General features: G+C 46.2%; 5 protein-coding genes across 5 annotated transcripts; 2 read left to right on the top strand and 3 right to left on the bottom strand.

Annotated features, from left to right (window-relative positions):
* Nucleotides 1–293: 293 nt before the first annotated feature.
* On the bottom strand, nt 294–887 carry VFPPC_16779 (hypothetical protein; the record flags this gene model as incomplete). Its single annotated transcript, XM_018294532.1, has 1 exon — nt 294–887. The coding sequence occupies one exon, from the start codon at nt 885–887 to the stop codon at nt 294–296; it is 594 nt and encodes a 197-aa protein (XP_018138096.1).
* An 827-nt stretch (nt 888–1,714) lies between these two features.
* Nucleotides 1,715–2,920, top strand: VFPPC_14796 (male sterility protein; the record flags this gene model as incomplete). The annotated part of the gene is made up of 1 exon (XM_018292564.1): nt 1,715–2,920. One exon carries the CDS (start codon nt 1,715–1,717, stop codon nt 2,918–2,920), a length of 1,206 nt encoding a protein of 401 aa, XP_018138095.1.
* A 553-nt stretch (nt 2,921–3,473) lies between these two features.
* VFPPC_14795 (hydrolase) lies at nt 3,474–5,059 on the bottom strand (the record flags this gene model as incomplete). The annotated part of the gene is made up of 7 exons (XM_018292563.1): nt 3,474–3,614; nt 3,668–3,796; nt 3,847–3,961; nt 4,015–4,129; nt 4,188–4,323; nt 4,376–4,459; nt 4,511–5,059. 7 exons carry the CDS (start codon nt 5,057–5,059, stop codon nt 3,474–3,476), a joined length of 1,269 nt encoding a protein of 422 aa, XP_018138094.1.
* A 1,117-nt stretch (nt 5,060–6,176) lies between these two features.
* Nucleotides 6,177–7,619, top strand: VFPPC_10613 (FAD/FMN-dependent dehydrogenase; the record flags this gene model as incomplete). Its single annotated transcript, XM_018288949.1, has 1 exon — nt 6,177–7,619. The coding sequence occupies one exon, from the start codon at nt 6,177–6,179 to the stop codon at nt 7,617–7,619; it is 1,443 nt and encodes a 480-aa protein (XP_018138093.1).
* Nucleotides 7,620–8,260: 641 nt separating this feature from the next.
* Nucleotides 8,261–9,028, bottom strand: VFPPC_14794 (hypothetical protein; the record flags this gene model as incomplete). The annotated part of the gene is made up of 1 exon (XM_018292562.1): nt 8,261–9,028. One exon carries the CDS (start codon nt 9,026–9,028, stop codon nt 8,261–8,263), a length of 768 nt encoding a protein of 255 aa, XP_018138092.1.
* Nucleotides 9,029–14,644: the final 5,616 nt, after the last annotated feature.

The following is a 14,644-nucleotide window of genomic DNA, read 5'->3' as shown; positions in this document are numbered from 1 at the left end:
TGGCTATAATATACTAATAGCACTGTATCCATCAAGTAGAAAATATTAACTAGTACTTGGCCTGCCCTACAGCACCGGGAGTATTTCACTTGTTCCGTAATAGCTACTACTGTATTCATAATGTAAGAATTGTATAACTAGCGGTATCAACAAAGTTTAAGAGAAAGAATATTTTACCTCAACCGACGGTGACCTACACAATGAAAGCATTTGTATCTGTCGTCACCTTTTGCTCGAGCTGGAAGATTGTTTCATGCCGTGGGCTGACATCAACCTCGAGATAGTATGTACAACTAGGTCAGCCTCAGAAGAACCCTATATTCAATGACATCTTCGTCGTCAATGCACAGGATTTGGCCGTTTGAGGCGTAATACCCAGCGAATGGCCCTTTTTCTTTCCTCTCATATTTTATCTGACCGTGTACCTTCGCCTCCACCATCCCAGCTTTCTGACGAAGCTCTTCTTGTCTAAGCCATACCTTGTTGAGGCGCTGTATATTCTTTGACTTGTGCAACTCTGTGTTTCCTTTGGTTCGTTGCCGTGGTCTGGGGAGTAGCGGCCGTACTGCATAACTGGTAGAAGCCTTTTTAGAACTTTGAGATTGGGTGACGGCTGTTACTTCATTCTTGGGTTTGTTATTAACTGTTTCACCTTGGTTAATTTGATATTGCCGGATTCGACAGTATTTCGTCACTTCAGAACGACTAAGATGCTTGATCCGTGAGTCGAGTTTTACGTCTTCGTATGGTATCCATTTCTTTGCTGTTCGTACCCTAAGGAGCCCATTTTTGGCTAGTATTCCGTATACCAAGTCCTCTTTCCGAGAACCTACAACGATTCGGGGGGGACGGGCATCAGCAGTAGCGATGACGGTACCACGCTCCATGCCTAGTTTTTGTCCACCATTAAGAAGATTCCTGGTGATAGATATTAGTTTGATGGCTATAAATATTGCGAAAGAATTAATACAGTAGATAGTGTAATCGGAAAGGATCCACTACAGTGTGAAATTAGGCCGATGCTGAGGAATGGGGATCTGTATTTGCAGTCGGCGAAACTTTTAAGAGTTCGTTCCCGTCAACGGTCGTACTGTATAGTAAAACCTAGTACAGTAGGTACAGCAATGTGCCGGTACATCAATAGGAAAAATTTCACCATTTACTGGGTGATTCAAAATACCCCGAGTCGGATATTCACCTAACCGGTCCATGGGACGTTGCTGACCCATCCTCACTAGACACCCTCTCGCTTGTATTCTTGCTTTACCAGGATGGTGTGAAATGTGGTGGGGTGCCACTTGGCCGCGCCACGCAGGTAAGTGGAGCGCTGTGGTCAACACGGATGAACGAAGACAACAGGTACCGATACAGTAACTAACTTAACTCACAAAGCAGGTGAGGTCTCATGGCAATGACAGCAGTGACGGTCAGTTTTTCGTGTAAGTCTCAGCCCGGCAAGTGTCTGATGACAGAAGAGGTAGCGATATGCGTGCTATCGATGTGTAATCAGGTCCACCGCCCGGAACAACCATTCCATATTACATTAGCATTGTGCAAAAATTAGTGAGATTGTTGCGTTTTCGATTTTGTTACGTTGATCTTCATCATATGATAGATGAACCTCATTGACTCCCACATCGGTCAACCAACATATCCAAGCTTTTTGTTCACAAGCTAAAGTCAACCTCACTTGTAACTTTGAAATTCTGTCACAATGTCGACGGATTCTTTCTTCAGCCAGCAAATAATTTTCCTCACTGGATCTACTGGTCACTTTGGCGCGTGCCTCCTATACAAGCTTGTTCTCGTACTTCAAGTTCCTAGGGTTTACGTTCTCATTCGCGGCACGCCAGGGCAAGCTATCACCTCATGGGTACAACAAATGCCAGAACATGTTCCTGATCTGATTACATCCGGGAAAGTTCTGTTCGTAGCCGGCAACCTAACCCAGCGGAATCTTGGAATCAGTGAAGACAATTTGGCCACTATGTCAAAGGTAGTCACTATTATCATCCACGCCGCTGCTAATATCAGTCTAAAAGCATCTCTACAAGACGCCGTAATTAATAACTGCCTGCCATCGCTTGAGTTGGCACGACTCGCTGCGAGCTTCAATAGATTGAACAGCTTCGTTCAAGTCTCAAGTCTGTTTGCGCTTTCATTTCTTCCAGACGGGCCAGTAGACGAAACTTTGTACATGATCGACAATCCGGAAGAGCACTTGGACCGTATTTTGACTGGCAGCGATAACGACTTCAACGGTTACGCGTGGCCGTACGCAAAATCGAAGCACCTCACAGAGTGCCTACTTGCAACACGCTACTGCGACCTTCCTTTGATGATACTGCGGCCAAGCAGCATAGGTCCAGCTATCTTTCAGCCGTTCGAGCTATACGGGAAATCCAAATCCATTCCTATACACAATCTCTACTCCCGACTTATGTATCCAAGCGACCGGCCGAATTTATTTCACGCTACTGCAGGCTCCGTATCTGGGTCCAATGTCCTTGACGAGATTCCGGTCGATCTGCTAGCCAATATTCTACTTCAGAATGTCCAAAGGGGTACTCGCGGGCCCGTAAATGCAAGCTCACGATTCTACATCACCAAAACATTTGATGATTTTGTAGCAGATGTCCACAAGTGGGTGCCAGACTATTGGAAAGCAAATGTTCCACTGGTCGAGTTTACTACCGATCGTAACATTCAGCCGTGCCCGATCTCTCGCTTTTACCAGATGGGTACAAGGAACTGGAACTTCTTAAGCCATGACCGGCAATTAGACCAGAGCGGTCCACTGGCTATGTCTCTCGAAAAACACGATGCGGAAGATTACACTAGGAAGAGAGTGTTAAAGGTCTTTAAAGAAACGCAAGGTACGTTGGGCCAACTGTATAATAGGCAGCGCCCTAGGCTTTGAGGTTATGCATTCACGTAGCTAGCAACTTTCATGAATCCAATTTTTATTTTTTTCGTCGACACCTTAATTGACTGTCCATTTGACGGATTATGAGTTATGAAATACCTGACAATAATAATTGCCTTTTCAGTTCCCTACTCGTGTTGGTATGAATGCAATAGTCACCGTAGCTTGACGTACGCCCCAAGCATCGCCACCAGGGGAAAAAAATTAAAAAATAAAGCATCCGGCTGTGGCTCCGCCCAGATAAGTCCAAATTTTCTTGAAGTTTTCTTTCTGGAACTATCGTGATATACGATACGGTCCCTAAAGAGTTGATCCCGCCTGGCTGTATAAAAAACCGTATTTCAGCGGCTCTACCGAACATTTCAACTAATCCGATAGATGCCGAGCCTGGATGATTTAAACGTATGGAATGCAAAGCGCGATGGCGTTTTTGGTGCCATTTCCAGTTTTGGAATCATCTATCCCAATGTCTCTACTCTGCATCTATCTTCGGATTTGGTCTACGTAACCACGGTGCTCTAACTCTTGCGCCCTCCTTCTTGTCTGATCAATCCTCTATTATCTGAAGCTTACGACGCATCGGGTTGTAGTCTGTGCCGTGCTTCGGATTCTCTGGTGTGGGTGCCCTAGACGGCGTAACACTGTCCAAATCGACTTTAAATGCAAGGTGATTCAAAAAGTTGCAAACCTGATACTGAGATTAGAAACTGCAAGTACGCCCGACCGGTACACAAGACTTACCGGCTTGGGATACCATCTGCCGCCACCTACCTCAAACCAGCACAAGTGTCCGCCCATTGATGTAGTGGTCATAACCGTGTTGGGGTTCTGTTTGAACTCTGCATATGGGAGTGCTTCCTTTACAGCAATCTGCAGTGCAGTAAGTATCCATACTATACATAATGGCACTATAGGCTTACAGGATCATCGGTCGCCTGAATAGCAACGAAAGGAATCCTTATGCTCAATACGGCATCCGTGGAAGAGGCATCGCGATAGTAAGCATCCTCAGTAGGATAACCCCAAGTCGGGCATCTAGGCTATAGTTAACATTGGATGCAAACATGGTGAGATCTGGCATTACATACTGGACCTCGCGGTCGAAATCGTTTAAATAAGTGACTTTTTCAATGGTAGGCAAATCAAGGTCTGTATACTTCTTCAGGGCATCCTTGTGCGTGCTAATCAAACCCTTCATGGCAACTAACCACACGGTTAGCAAGACTTGTGAGGTAGTAGCCGGTTTCGGGTAAGTACATACGGCCCATGACTCTAAGATAGACCTCTTTGCCAATAAAGCGGTTTTGCAGCATTTTACTTGATATTTCCAAGTTAAATGGATTAGAGCAAACCACGGCTCCCTTGAGAAGACAGCTTTCTCCTTCTTCGCCACAGTACTACTAACGATTATGCCGTGAGCATATAAGGCATTTTGGAGTAAATACTTACATTAGTAAGCATGTTTGCGCCCAAAGAAAACCCAAGGCCAAACAGAGGTCGGTTTGGAAACGTCCTTTTTAGCCATTTTACCGTCTTTAAACTGTCAGCAACCACACGCGTAATACCATTGCCTGTTTCACGTACTTGTCGGCAGTCCCAGGTCGCCCGGCCATTATAAAGAACACCACTGGTAATCTTGCTTCCAGCACAACCCCTCGAATTAACAATACATACTTCCCAGCCGCCGTCACCAAGTAACGGCGCAATCGTGTGCCTCAGATAGGTCTCGTGAGAGCCACCAGATAGGCCATGCAAAACGACAAGCATAGGCCTGGAATCATCTGAGCCAATGTTCGCGAATTCCTCGTCACTATAGTAGGTAGTCCGCCTCGGTAAGGTCTCGTCGGATCCTTCAAAAGGCTGCACGGCAAAGTCGGCAGCAAACGTTCCCTTGTACGTCTTATGGTCAGCGTCGAATATCTTACGGCGGTAGTATACCAGCGGGCCACTGGGTTTTATAGCCGTCCATATTGTCTGCAAGTGACCATTAAACAGCAAAGGATTCAAGTGGCATGGTGGTGTAGTTTCTTCGACAATCTTTAGTAAGTCAGTCTCTCTGCCATCCTTCTCCCTCATAGGTCGTGGCGAAGGAGCATGACTAAACCCGACCTTGGCATGGCCGAACCACTCCATATCTTATATTATTCTCAATTGCTGTGGATGGACGGACGTCTTGAATGCGAATGAAATGCTGGGAGGAAGCAGTGCGGCACAATGGAACTGGTAGACCTCGTCCAAAAGGAGAGGGAAATGTCGCTTAATTGAAATTGAAGAAGCCTCGTGTGAATTGGCTGGAGAAATAGCAGCCGCGGTGTCTTGAATCCTCAGAGGCTGATTTGAATGGCAACATCAATTCTTATTAAACATAAATCACACGGTAACAAAGATTTGAAACGCCAAGACATGCCCACCTTCCGCAACCCAACTCCTTCCATGCCTTCCAAAAAAGGTATGTGCGGTAAGTTCACCCCATGGCCACCCAAACAAAGCACATTTATTTCTCTTGGCGGCGGAGTTCACCCAAACCGGGTTGTGAGGTGGAACAATCAACTTCCTGGGCGGTGGGTTCCCTGACGGTTACCATCCACACCCCTGTAATTCTGCGCTTCCATTCATGAGGTTCTGTTTAATCCCTGATCAAGTTGCACGAATTTCAGGCAATATCTACGTCCTAAGCCGGAAATGTAAGTACTGATACAGTGCAATACCGGTAGGTACCACCGGAAGTAGTTTTCCTGTATTACCGGTAAGTAATATGAGTCAATGCTAGGGCTATATTTTCTAGAGGCTGAAGAGACCAAGCCACACGGAGTGATTGTTGAACCGAACTTGTAGTTTGTGCTGTTCTTTCTTATGACATATCATTTAAACGCAGCTTTGGATACGCCATTGACCCTAATCAGACGGCAGAAATAAGGGTCAGTATTAATAATTGTCAGTAAGAACAGTGGTCAGATATCAAAAACGGTTATAGCTCAATGGCTTCTTATTCCGAGCGGATGCCTCCTGAGTATTTAGCCATTCTTTTTATTCAACCATATCTTACAACGTAATAGACATCATGTATCTCACAAAAGGAAAAACCTTCCAGAAATCTGGAGGAGGATCGAGCTCCAATAACCAAGACCATTTGGTAAGATACACCAGAGCCAAATTTAAAATTAGAACCACATGTAAAGTTCATATAAAATGAATGCTTACCAGGCGCAAGGCGGGATTGAAGGATCATTTTGAAAGGCCATTCATCGAAATGCGTCATTCGCACAGAATTATACGCCTCCTAGCGAGACTTCGAGAACGTGGCATCGACCACCAAGAAACAGACGGCTGTGCTGCTCCTCCAGAGGCTTTGATGCATGACAGAGCCGCCTCCGTTCCGACCCTTGTCATTTCACCACGAAGCGAATGGGGACTGGGTCAGACACTTAACTTGCTGAAAGAGTTGGATATATATAGATATATCCCAATCTCAGTAAAAAGTGGTGGCCATGGTTATTTCAACGGCGCTACTTGCAAAGGTATAATGCTGAACCTTACTAGGATGGATAAGCAGCATATCTCCGAAGAAGTATTGTTTATCCAGCCTGGATGCGTTCTGGGCCAGTTGATTGACCTACTGGCAAAGCATCGCAAAGCTGTGCCCCATGGTGATTGCTTTGGCGTCGGCGTAGGGGGCCATTTTCTTACAGCTGGCTGGGACCCCCTCTTGGCTCGACGACATGGGCTGGGATGTCAGTCCGTCATAGGCGGACGGGTGATTTTATGGGATGGGGAAGTTATAAATGTGGATGAAAAGAATAACTCGTCCCTACTCCGAGCTATGCGTGGAGGAGGAGCAGCCGGGGTCGGAGTTGTGACAGAACTGCGGCTGCGAGTATTTGACGAGCCTCCAAGAGCAACATGGTGCTTTGCACGTTTAAGCAAGGACCAGTTGTCCATATGCAGAGCACATGAGATATTCTCTAAAGCATGGAATTTGCCACGCGATATTTCGGTATCGTTCCGCTTTCATTTCGACCCTTGTCAGCTTGAACCGATCTGTTCTTTCAATATCTACAGCCTTCTAACTCCAGATGAAACCATCAGTCACCTCAAAGTACATTTAGGATTGGAAATCACGTCGTATTTTATCGACAAATCCAAGTGGACTGAGGGTCCCGTTATCAGCTCTCGCCTTATACCTGCTTCTAAGCTCTTGACTGCGAACCCGGGTATGTTGGCTGAAATGTCCTCGACATCGTTGCATAAAAGCCCGCTTCTATATTGGAATGAACAAGTCGTGTTACGCGAAATGGGAAGGTCGTATTTCACCTCGGGCTCGCATTGGATTCGCCTTGACTGTGGTGCTATGCTGGAGGAATTATATGAACAATTTGAGTCCGCTCAGGATCATCCATCGAGAAACCGCCTGTATACACTAGTTATTTTAGGTGGCGGCCGCATGCTGGAACTACAGGAAGAATGCTCTATGCCTCTTGGTAAGGCTTTGGCACGATTCGAAGGCCATTGGGATGAATCTTACGAAGAGAAGCGATGGATCCGGGCCTTCACAGATAAACTGTCCCTGATTATTCGCAATTGCGAGGATAAAGTTCTCCAGCGCCCGTATAGAGGCGACATCTGGACTATCGAACAAGCTGAAGACGCGAAACTCGATGGCACACTGAAGACATATGATCGACGTTTCACTTGAAGCCAAACGGAGTATTTTTTGGGATATATTTAGGTAGTACAACACACAAGTAGACGGTTATAGGCATGTGACCAGAAACTGATAAATTACCCACAGGTATCCGGGAGTTAGTTCACGGGCGGGCTGAGATACGTCAAGTGGATCAAGACGGTTGGGAACATGGCTGTAAGAGGCACCTAGAGGTCCATTTTGGTCCAACCACTGGCCTTACTAGCATACTCAGCACAGACCAGAAGCTATAAAATCTTTATAACTCCATTTGAACACGGAAGGGACAGCAGCCGTCTACCAAATTGCCACTGCGTACGTGCTGCAAGGTTGGCAACAGTTGTCATGCATCCTCTCTTACACGAGAATATTGACCCACAAACGACCGATCAAAATGGCCGTACACCAAAGAATCTCGCCCAGGACCGCGATGCATGGAATTTGGCGTCTCAGTTCAACTCTCGCCGATATTCCGCAACCCTCCACCTAAAGGTCGTACCCCTGGAACCCCTGGAGTAACATGACGGTCTACAGAGGCCTTTCAGCTAAGGTGTGAGCTGCTGCCGCCCGTTGAAATTGGGTTGGGTTGGGTTGTATCTGAAGCTGTGGCAGGGCCTGTGATGACGACCGCAAGTTTACACGAAATTATCTAGCTAAAGGTTGTAATGTATATGGCTCTGAAGATAGTCCAAAACCTCTTCCATAGTAACGACTTTGCCTTCAAGTCTTAAGTGCAGCTTCCAGGCCTCCATTGCCCCTGGGTGGGTTATAGGCAGGCTGTTGAGATCAATGCGCCACCAGAAATTGTCGCTGATCTCTGTGAACTTTCGCCAAACATAGCGAAGTTCGTTTCCAACCCTCCTGTGGTGGCCACCAACAATGCCAGTCCGTGTATTTCCCCATGACGGGTTCACCGATAACTGCACAGGGAGCTTATGCAAGTCATAACTCCGTTCCCAGCATAGGGCATATGTGTTGTGAATTCCTAACCTCCAGATAGCAGCAGCCGCCAACGTGGATCTTTCGTAATGAACTTTCAGGTTAGCCCATTTCTGGAGTTTATCGGTGACCTCCCTTGGCGGCTCCGTGCACCCCCCCTCTTTTAATGCCAGCAAGAATATTTCCACTGGCCCATGGCCGTCAGGTATTTCCTCACCGTCGTATAAGTATTTTAAATCATATCCAAGTAGGACCAGATTGTGCATACCACCATGACTCGTCTTTTGGGCCTCTTCCCAGGCACCTTGATTCCAGCCTTCGAGCACTAATCCCCACACTGACGCATGACACCGTTCAATCTCCAGCTTCTTTTCTGGAGAGAGGCAGAATGCAGTATGCCTCGTACGGGAAGCGTCGCCTCCTGCTAATAGATTAGTAATCTCGTACTGGATCTCAACTGGCAACTGTGCATGGCGTGACATGCTGAGAAGTGACAATATGTGTTCTGATAATAAAATCCTTTTAACACAGGAAATATTTTATGAAAAAATGTTTGACGCGTTAGGCAGATGTATATATCTGTTCTTAATCACGACTCTGTCCGCTAATTTACTGCTGCTTCGTTTGAACACACATAAGTTAATAATACGCAATTGTATTTCTTTGGCAAGTAGACGGTTATTGGACACGGGGTCCGATTTAAGATACATGCGAAGGATGACGGCCGGTTCTAAAACTGTGCTACGATACACATACATGTGTCCGGGCACCCTTTTTGGAGACTTTTCCAGCCAATAAGGATCCATATTGATAAATTTATCTGCTCGCATGATGTTCTTCGTCATATTTGGTCGATTATAGCATATGGTGTCCGATATCAGACACCACACAAACAATAGTAAACCTGGATGATAAAGACACATGGGCTTCAATGAGACACAGGCTAGCTTCAGAATGTACACAGCCTTTAGGTTTGTAGTTGGAGTTTCTCCACCGGGCGTAATAAAAGCAAGCAAGCAAGCAAGCAATAATAAAACGTTGAGTGTTCCCGCAACATGCAATTATATCGGATACATACGCTTATCTCATTCAACACCTATGGTATCTAGGGCGTACTGGGTTTACCATGTTCAATTACACAATTCCTATCCGCCTAAATCCCGGATTCAAACCTTCGTCTGTAGCGATTTACGACATTCGCTGGTTCATCGTACTATTCACATGCACTCTTCTGGGTATAGTTTTTGGTTACGCATGTAACCAGACACTGCAACGTAGTCGGAGGCAATGCCATGTTAGCGAGGTACAAACGGAGTACCCAACAGCCATCGATTCGGAAGACAACCAGTGGGCAGTGGAACACATCACATCTAAGTGCCGGATTGGGCGAGAAGTGTGGTACATGGTAAAGTGGAAAGGATTTTCTTCCAGCGAAAATACTTGGCAGAGAAAAGGTGATATACATCCGGAGTTAGTTGCCACATTTGAGGCTAGGCTGCGTCGAGGGCGCCGACACTGCCAAGTTATTGAACCGGCCAGTTGAGCACTTGAAGTAGAGTATCCGTGAGTCTACATAGCCGATAGTCAATCAATCGAGATTAATTTTTTGAGCATGGGTGCCGCCAACAAAGAGCTAGCCGGACCAGTCGTAAAACTGAAGACAGCTTCCTAACGGACTTCGGATCCAAAATAGCTAAGCAGGCACCATGTGACGCCCAAGTGAACCGATTGTTCGCCACTCAACAACTTTGGTGATATGATGCCTTCAAGAACTGCTTACAAGCGTCTGATAATATGTGTCATGTAGAGTAAGACCAGAAGGTTTCGCAGCTGAAACAGGGAGCTCAGCAATCGCTGGTGTTCCGTAAATCATGCCCTTATGGAGTGGCATTGAACTCTAAAGGTCTCTCATGTAGATGTCAATTCCATTCGCTCGTAGGAGCGTCTTGGTTATGCCGCAATACCTTTCTGTGTGGCCACCATGAGCGGAGTTTGGGTAAAGTAATCAAGTGCGTTAGCATCGATCCCTGGCTTCGACAATAAATATGCTAGGTTCCTCCGTTCTGTCGCAATCAGGAGCGGAGTTTTGCTAAATCTATCTCAGATATCCAAATCGATACTATCCACTTGCAGAATGCATTCTAGGATATGGTTTATATCGTTGTATACAGCAAGAGAAGACCATTGCCAGACTTTCGCGTCCTAAGGTGTCTCAGTAACCGGAATAAAGAACGCCGATCGTAGAGAAGAGCCACAAAATCCTTCTGCTTGGGCAGCAAGTTCGCAAGACTTGACAAAACTCAAGGGAAAGTTGGTCCAGGCTAAGCCATCCTATTATTCCAGCAGCAAAATATGCAATATCCAGGTATAACAGCCCCGTAGACCTTGCCCCATCCCAATACTAAATGCATCCTATGAAGTATCAAAACTCATTAGGCTTAATTTCAGCCCTGGCAGCTATGTCTTTTCTGGAATTCATTCAAGATATCCTTTGCCTACTGAAGCATCATTCTGTCCTGGTTCTCAAACAGATCAAGCCATTCGAAGAGATCGTCCGTGCCGCTCCCGAACCAGAACAATTTGCTTTGCATCAAGATTTCGCCCGCGCAGATAGGGGTTTGTTGAAAGCCAGTGAAGGGGATACAGTCGTCCGAGACCTCCCAGGTGAGATTCGACTCTTCATCGATTTCATAACAGCGATCCCACTTGAGATCCACATCCGCATAACCACCAGTACGTCGAGTCGAAGTTCCATCTACGCATTTCCATAGCACTACGCATTTCCATAGCACTACACATTTCCATAGCACTACACATTTCCATAGCACTACACATTTCCATAGCACTACACATTTCCATAGCACTACACATTTCCACAGCACTAGAGGTGGGTCTCCACTTTTAATCTGGAAATTGCCTCGTAGCACTACACGTTTCCCATAGCACTACACATTTCCATATCGCTACGCATTTCCATAGCACTACGCATTTCCATAGCACTACACATTTCTTGGCATTGTATGTTCTTATCATCCTCAAGTTCACGGTTGTGAATAGCACAAGGTGCGACAATTAAGTTCAGAGACCGGGTATGATGAGGGTACTACCGGACTCGAATAACTCGTCATTGACTGTGCTCTCAGCCAACTTTATGTGAAGTCCAGAGCCTCTAGCAAATGTCGCTCATGGATCATTGGAGTTTCGTCGAAAGACATATTCCGCGTTTGACAGATATCGTGTCGCAAAAAGGCAAGGTTCCAATTCGGTGCTCATATAGCGTTCATAGTGCGCAGAGCAGTATGTAAGCAGTTGGTTTGGGTCCGCGTCCTGCCAGTGACATGTGGTGCGGGCGGCACAGACAAAGCCAGGCCCCGCCCCAAGTGGAGATACACGACCATCGCCAACCGTCTTCACGCCTCGTAATGCAGGTCTCGCCGAAGAACCGATGCCGTAGCACTCCGCACCTCCATAGCACTACGCATTTCCCTAGCACTACGCATTTCCGTAGCGCTACAGTAGTTTCCATAATTGCCTATGCACTCACTTCCCATAGCGCTACGCACTTCCATAGCACTAGGCATTTCCATAGCACTACGCATTTCCATAGCACTACGCATTTCCATAGCACTACGCATTTCCATAGCACTACGCATTTCCATAGCACTACGCATTTCCGTTAGCGCTACAGTAGTTCCATGATTGCCTATGCACTTTCCATAGCGCTACGCACTTCCATAGCACTACACATTTCCCACTACGCATTTCCGTTTCCTGTCGCATATTCTGCTTCGCTCGAATCCTGGCAATTTTTCCTTCAATCATCTCGGTTTTTGCTTATGCAATGGCACGGAAATAAGTGGTGTTCAGGCACTTGCCATAGAACATCCGTAGTGCCGCTAAGATGTGTAGTATTGTAAAAATAAACAAGTCTATTTAGTCAATTGCGGTGCAATTATATCTTCAAATGGTTACCACTTCCAAATCCGAAGACACAAAATTGGCGTTCAGATGGCCACTCTTCTATGATGTCCTGAAATTAGGATAAGGTAAACAAGTGGTTCTAGCTGGCTCCCCTCTCTTTTCTTCAGGAATACATGGCCAAATAATTCTCTCAGAGTCGTAGGCTGCATAGAGCATAGACTGAAAAACTGCACGGCATCTACAGACCACTGTTGCGGCCGACTTAGCCCGATGACGTCCTCGTTGAGTCGGGATTTATCCATCAAGTTCATCACAATTCTACTGAATGACTCCGTCAGACGACTGAAATCACCCCCTTGTTTGCAAGACTCAATATTGCCGATTTTAACCTGCCCATGTCGCGACAGAAATATACTGTCGCAAGATATTCTTTCATGTACCAGGCGGTTTTCATATAGATATTGCACCCCGGACAAAATCTAAGGCAATTGAGTATTCTGGTATCGGCAGAGCCTCTTCATGCCTTACTCACGTACCTGGTGAACAATAGAGCTTAGCTCTGGCTCAGACGGATATTGAGGCGATCGGCAAAGTTGGCGGAGCGATGTAGGCAGAAACTCGAAAACAATACTCGTCTCAGTGGTAGAAGAATAAATTTCTAAAGTTTGTGCTATATTCGGATGGATAATTATTTGAAGACGACGTACTATCTCCTCATTAATCGGAGGTTTGATCGTCCTTATTAGCGCCATTTTACCGGTAGAGCGGGAAAGGACTGATTTAACCGAGCACCAGAATTTCACAGCATATTTGGCTTCGTAGTGATGCCAAGGAGACCCAGTTAGAACTGGTACCAGAGTATCAGTTCCTGTGCGTTCTGTAGCGACGGAGATTGCATCGGGATTGCCATCAGTCTCTTCTATGAAACGAGTTTCGCGATGAGCAGAGGGAATAACACTTTTCGATTCTTTGGGGCGGTATTTGTTTTTCATCTTGAATCAGTTTTCTATAAGTCCTTTAGGGGACGGTACTAAGTTTCCATGCGGGAAAGAACGTTATTATACGGCGTGTAGTGCAACATAATCTGGCAGGCATGCGGCCGGTGCAGGGGAAAGTCGCCTGTGCAGAGTGGCGTAGCACCACAGTAGGGCCAGACGAAGGTACTGGTAACTCACATATAATGCACCCTTATTTAGTAAGTGTAGGTTGAGCGTATGCATAGCGATATTTTTGGAATTTCGGCACACGGTTCTCTCAGAGACACGCACGACCAAGCCTCCAAAAGCAGTTAAATTTAGGGTGTCGAATCGTTTGAGGAATCTCGTTAAGCGTATGCACTACCACGAACGAAAACACATAGAGCTGCGTTTAACACCCCAAGATCTAGATTAGTATTCATATGTCAAATTCCTTCTACTAATCATGCCCGTCGGGCGTGCGTCTGATCTCGAACGGCAGCTGCATGATCCTCCACGATCCCAAAGACCTGGATGGACGAGAGCCATGACTTATCTCGCTGTCACAAAATGAAAAACTGCAGACTCAAAGACCAATCTCTCAAATTCCATGCAGAGAAGAACGCAAAACGGTGTTGCGTTGTTCGAGCGAACACCAACGTTCTGCATTTCCCCCCCGGCGATAATCCGCGAAAAGTCCAACACCTAACTCGTGTATTCCAACAGCAGGGATGCGACCGTGCAAACGAGCGACACGTAATTCCCGGAAATATCACAGACAAAGAACTCAAAGATGCTCTTGCGTATTCCAACTTAAGTTTCGACGACTTGAGATCCAGCCAGAGACCTCCAATGTTGAGTTTTCCTCCTGGGACATTTATACGTTGCGCTCAAGGAAGAAGTCGTGTTGCAGCACTTACACAAACTGTCCAAAGTGGTGAACTGTGGTGGCCAGTAGAGCTCTTTATCGGTAGGAAGCTGTGTGTTATTCCACGACGTGAAACTGAGAGACTAACACGAACACCGTGAAGATTTGTCCGAGGAGGCTTTTAAAGCCCTGACTGAAGCCTTTGAACACGAGTCCAGTCCATCAGACGGCCAGATCTGCTGGAAGATATATGAAAGCTATTGCCGTGATAGAGAGTCTGAAAATCGCTGGTGGAGTCGACTCAGCAAAAGCAAGGCAGGTATATTCCGTAGACTTCTGAAGCATGAATATCT

This window comes from Pochonia chlamydosporia (assembly GCF_001653235.2).
Source record: "Pochonia chlamydosporia 170 chromosome Unknown PCv3seq00009, whole genome shotgun sequence".
Classification (NCBI taxonomy): domain Eukaryota; kingdom Fungi; phylum Ascomycota; class Sordariomycetes; order Hypocreales; family Clavicipitaceae; genus Pochonia; species Pochonia chlamydosporia.
Note: the sequence above shows the minus strand (reverse complement) of the source record. Positions and strands in the feature narration are given on the sequence as shown.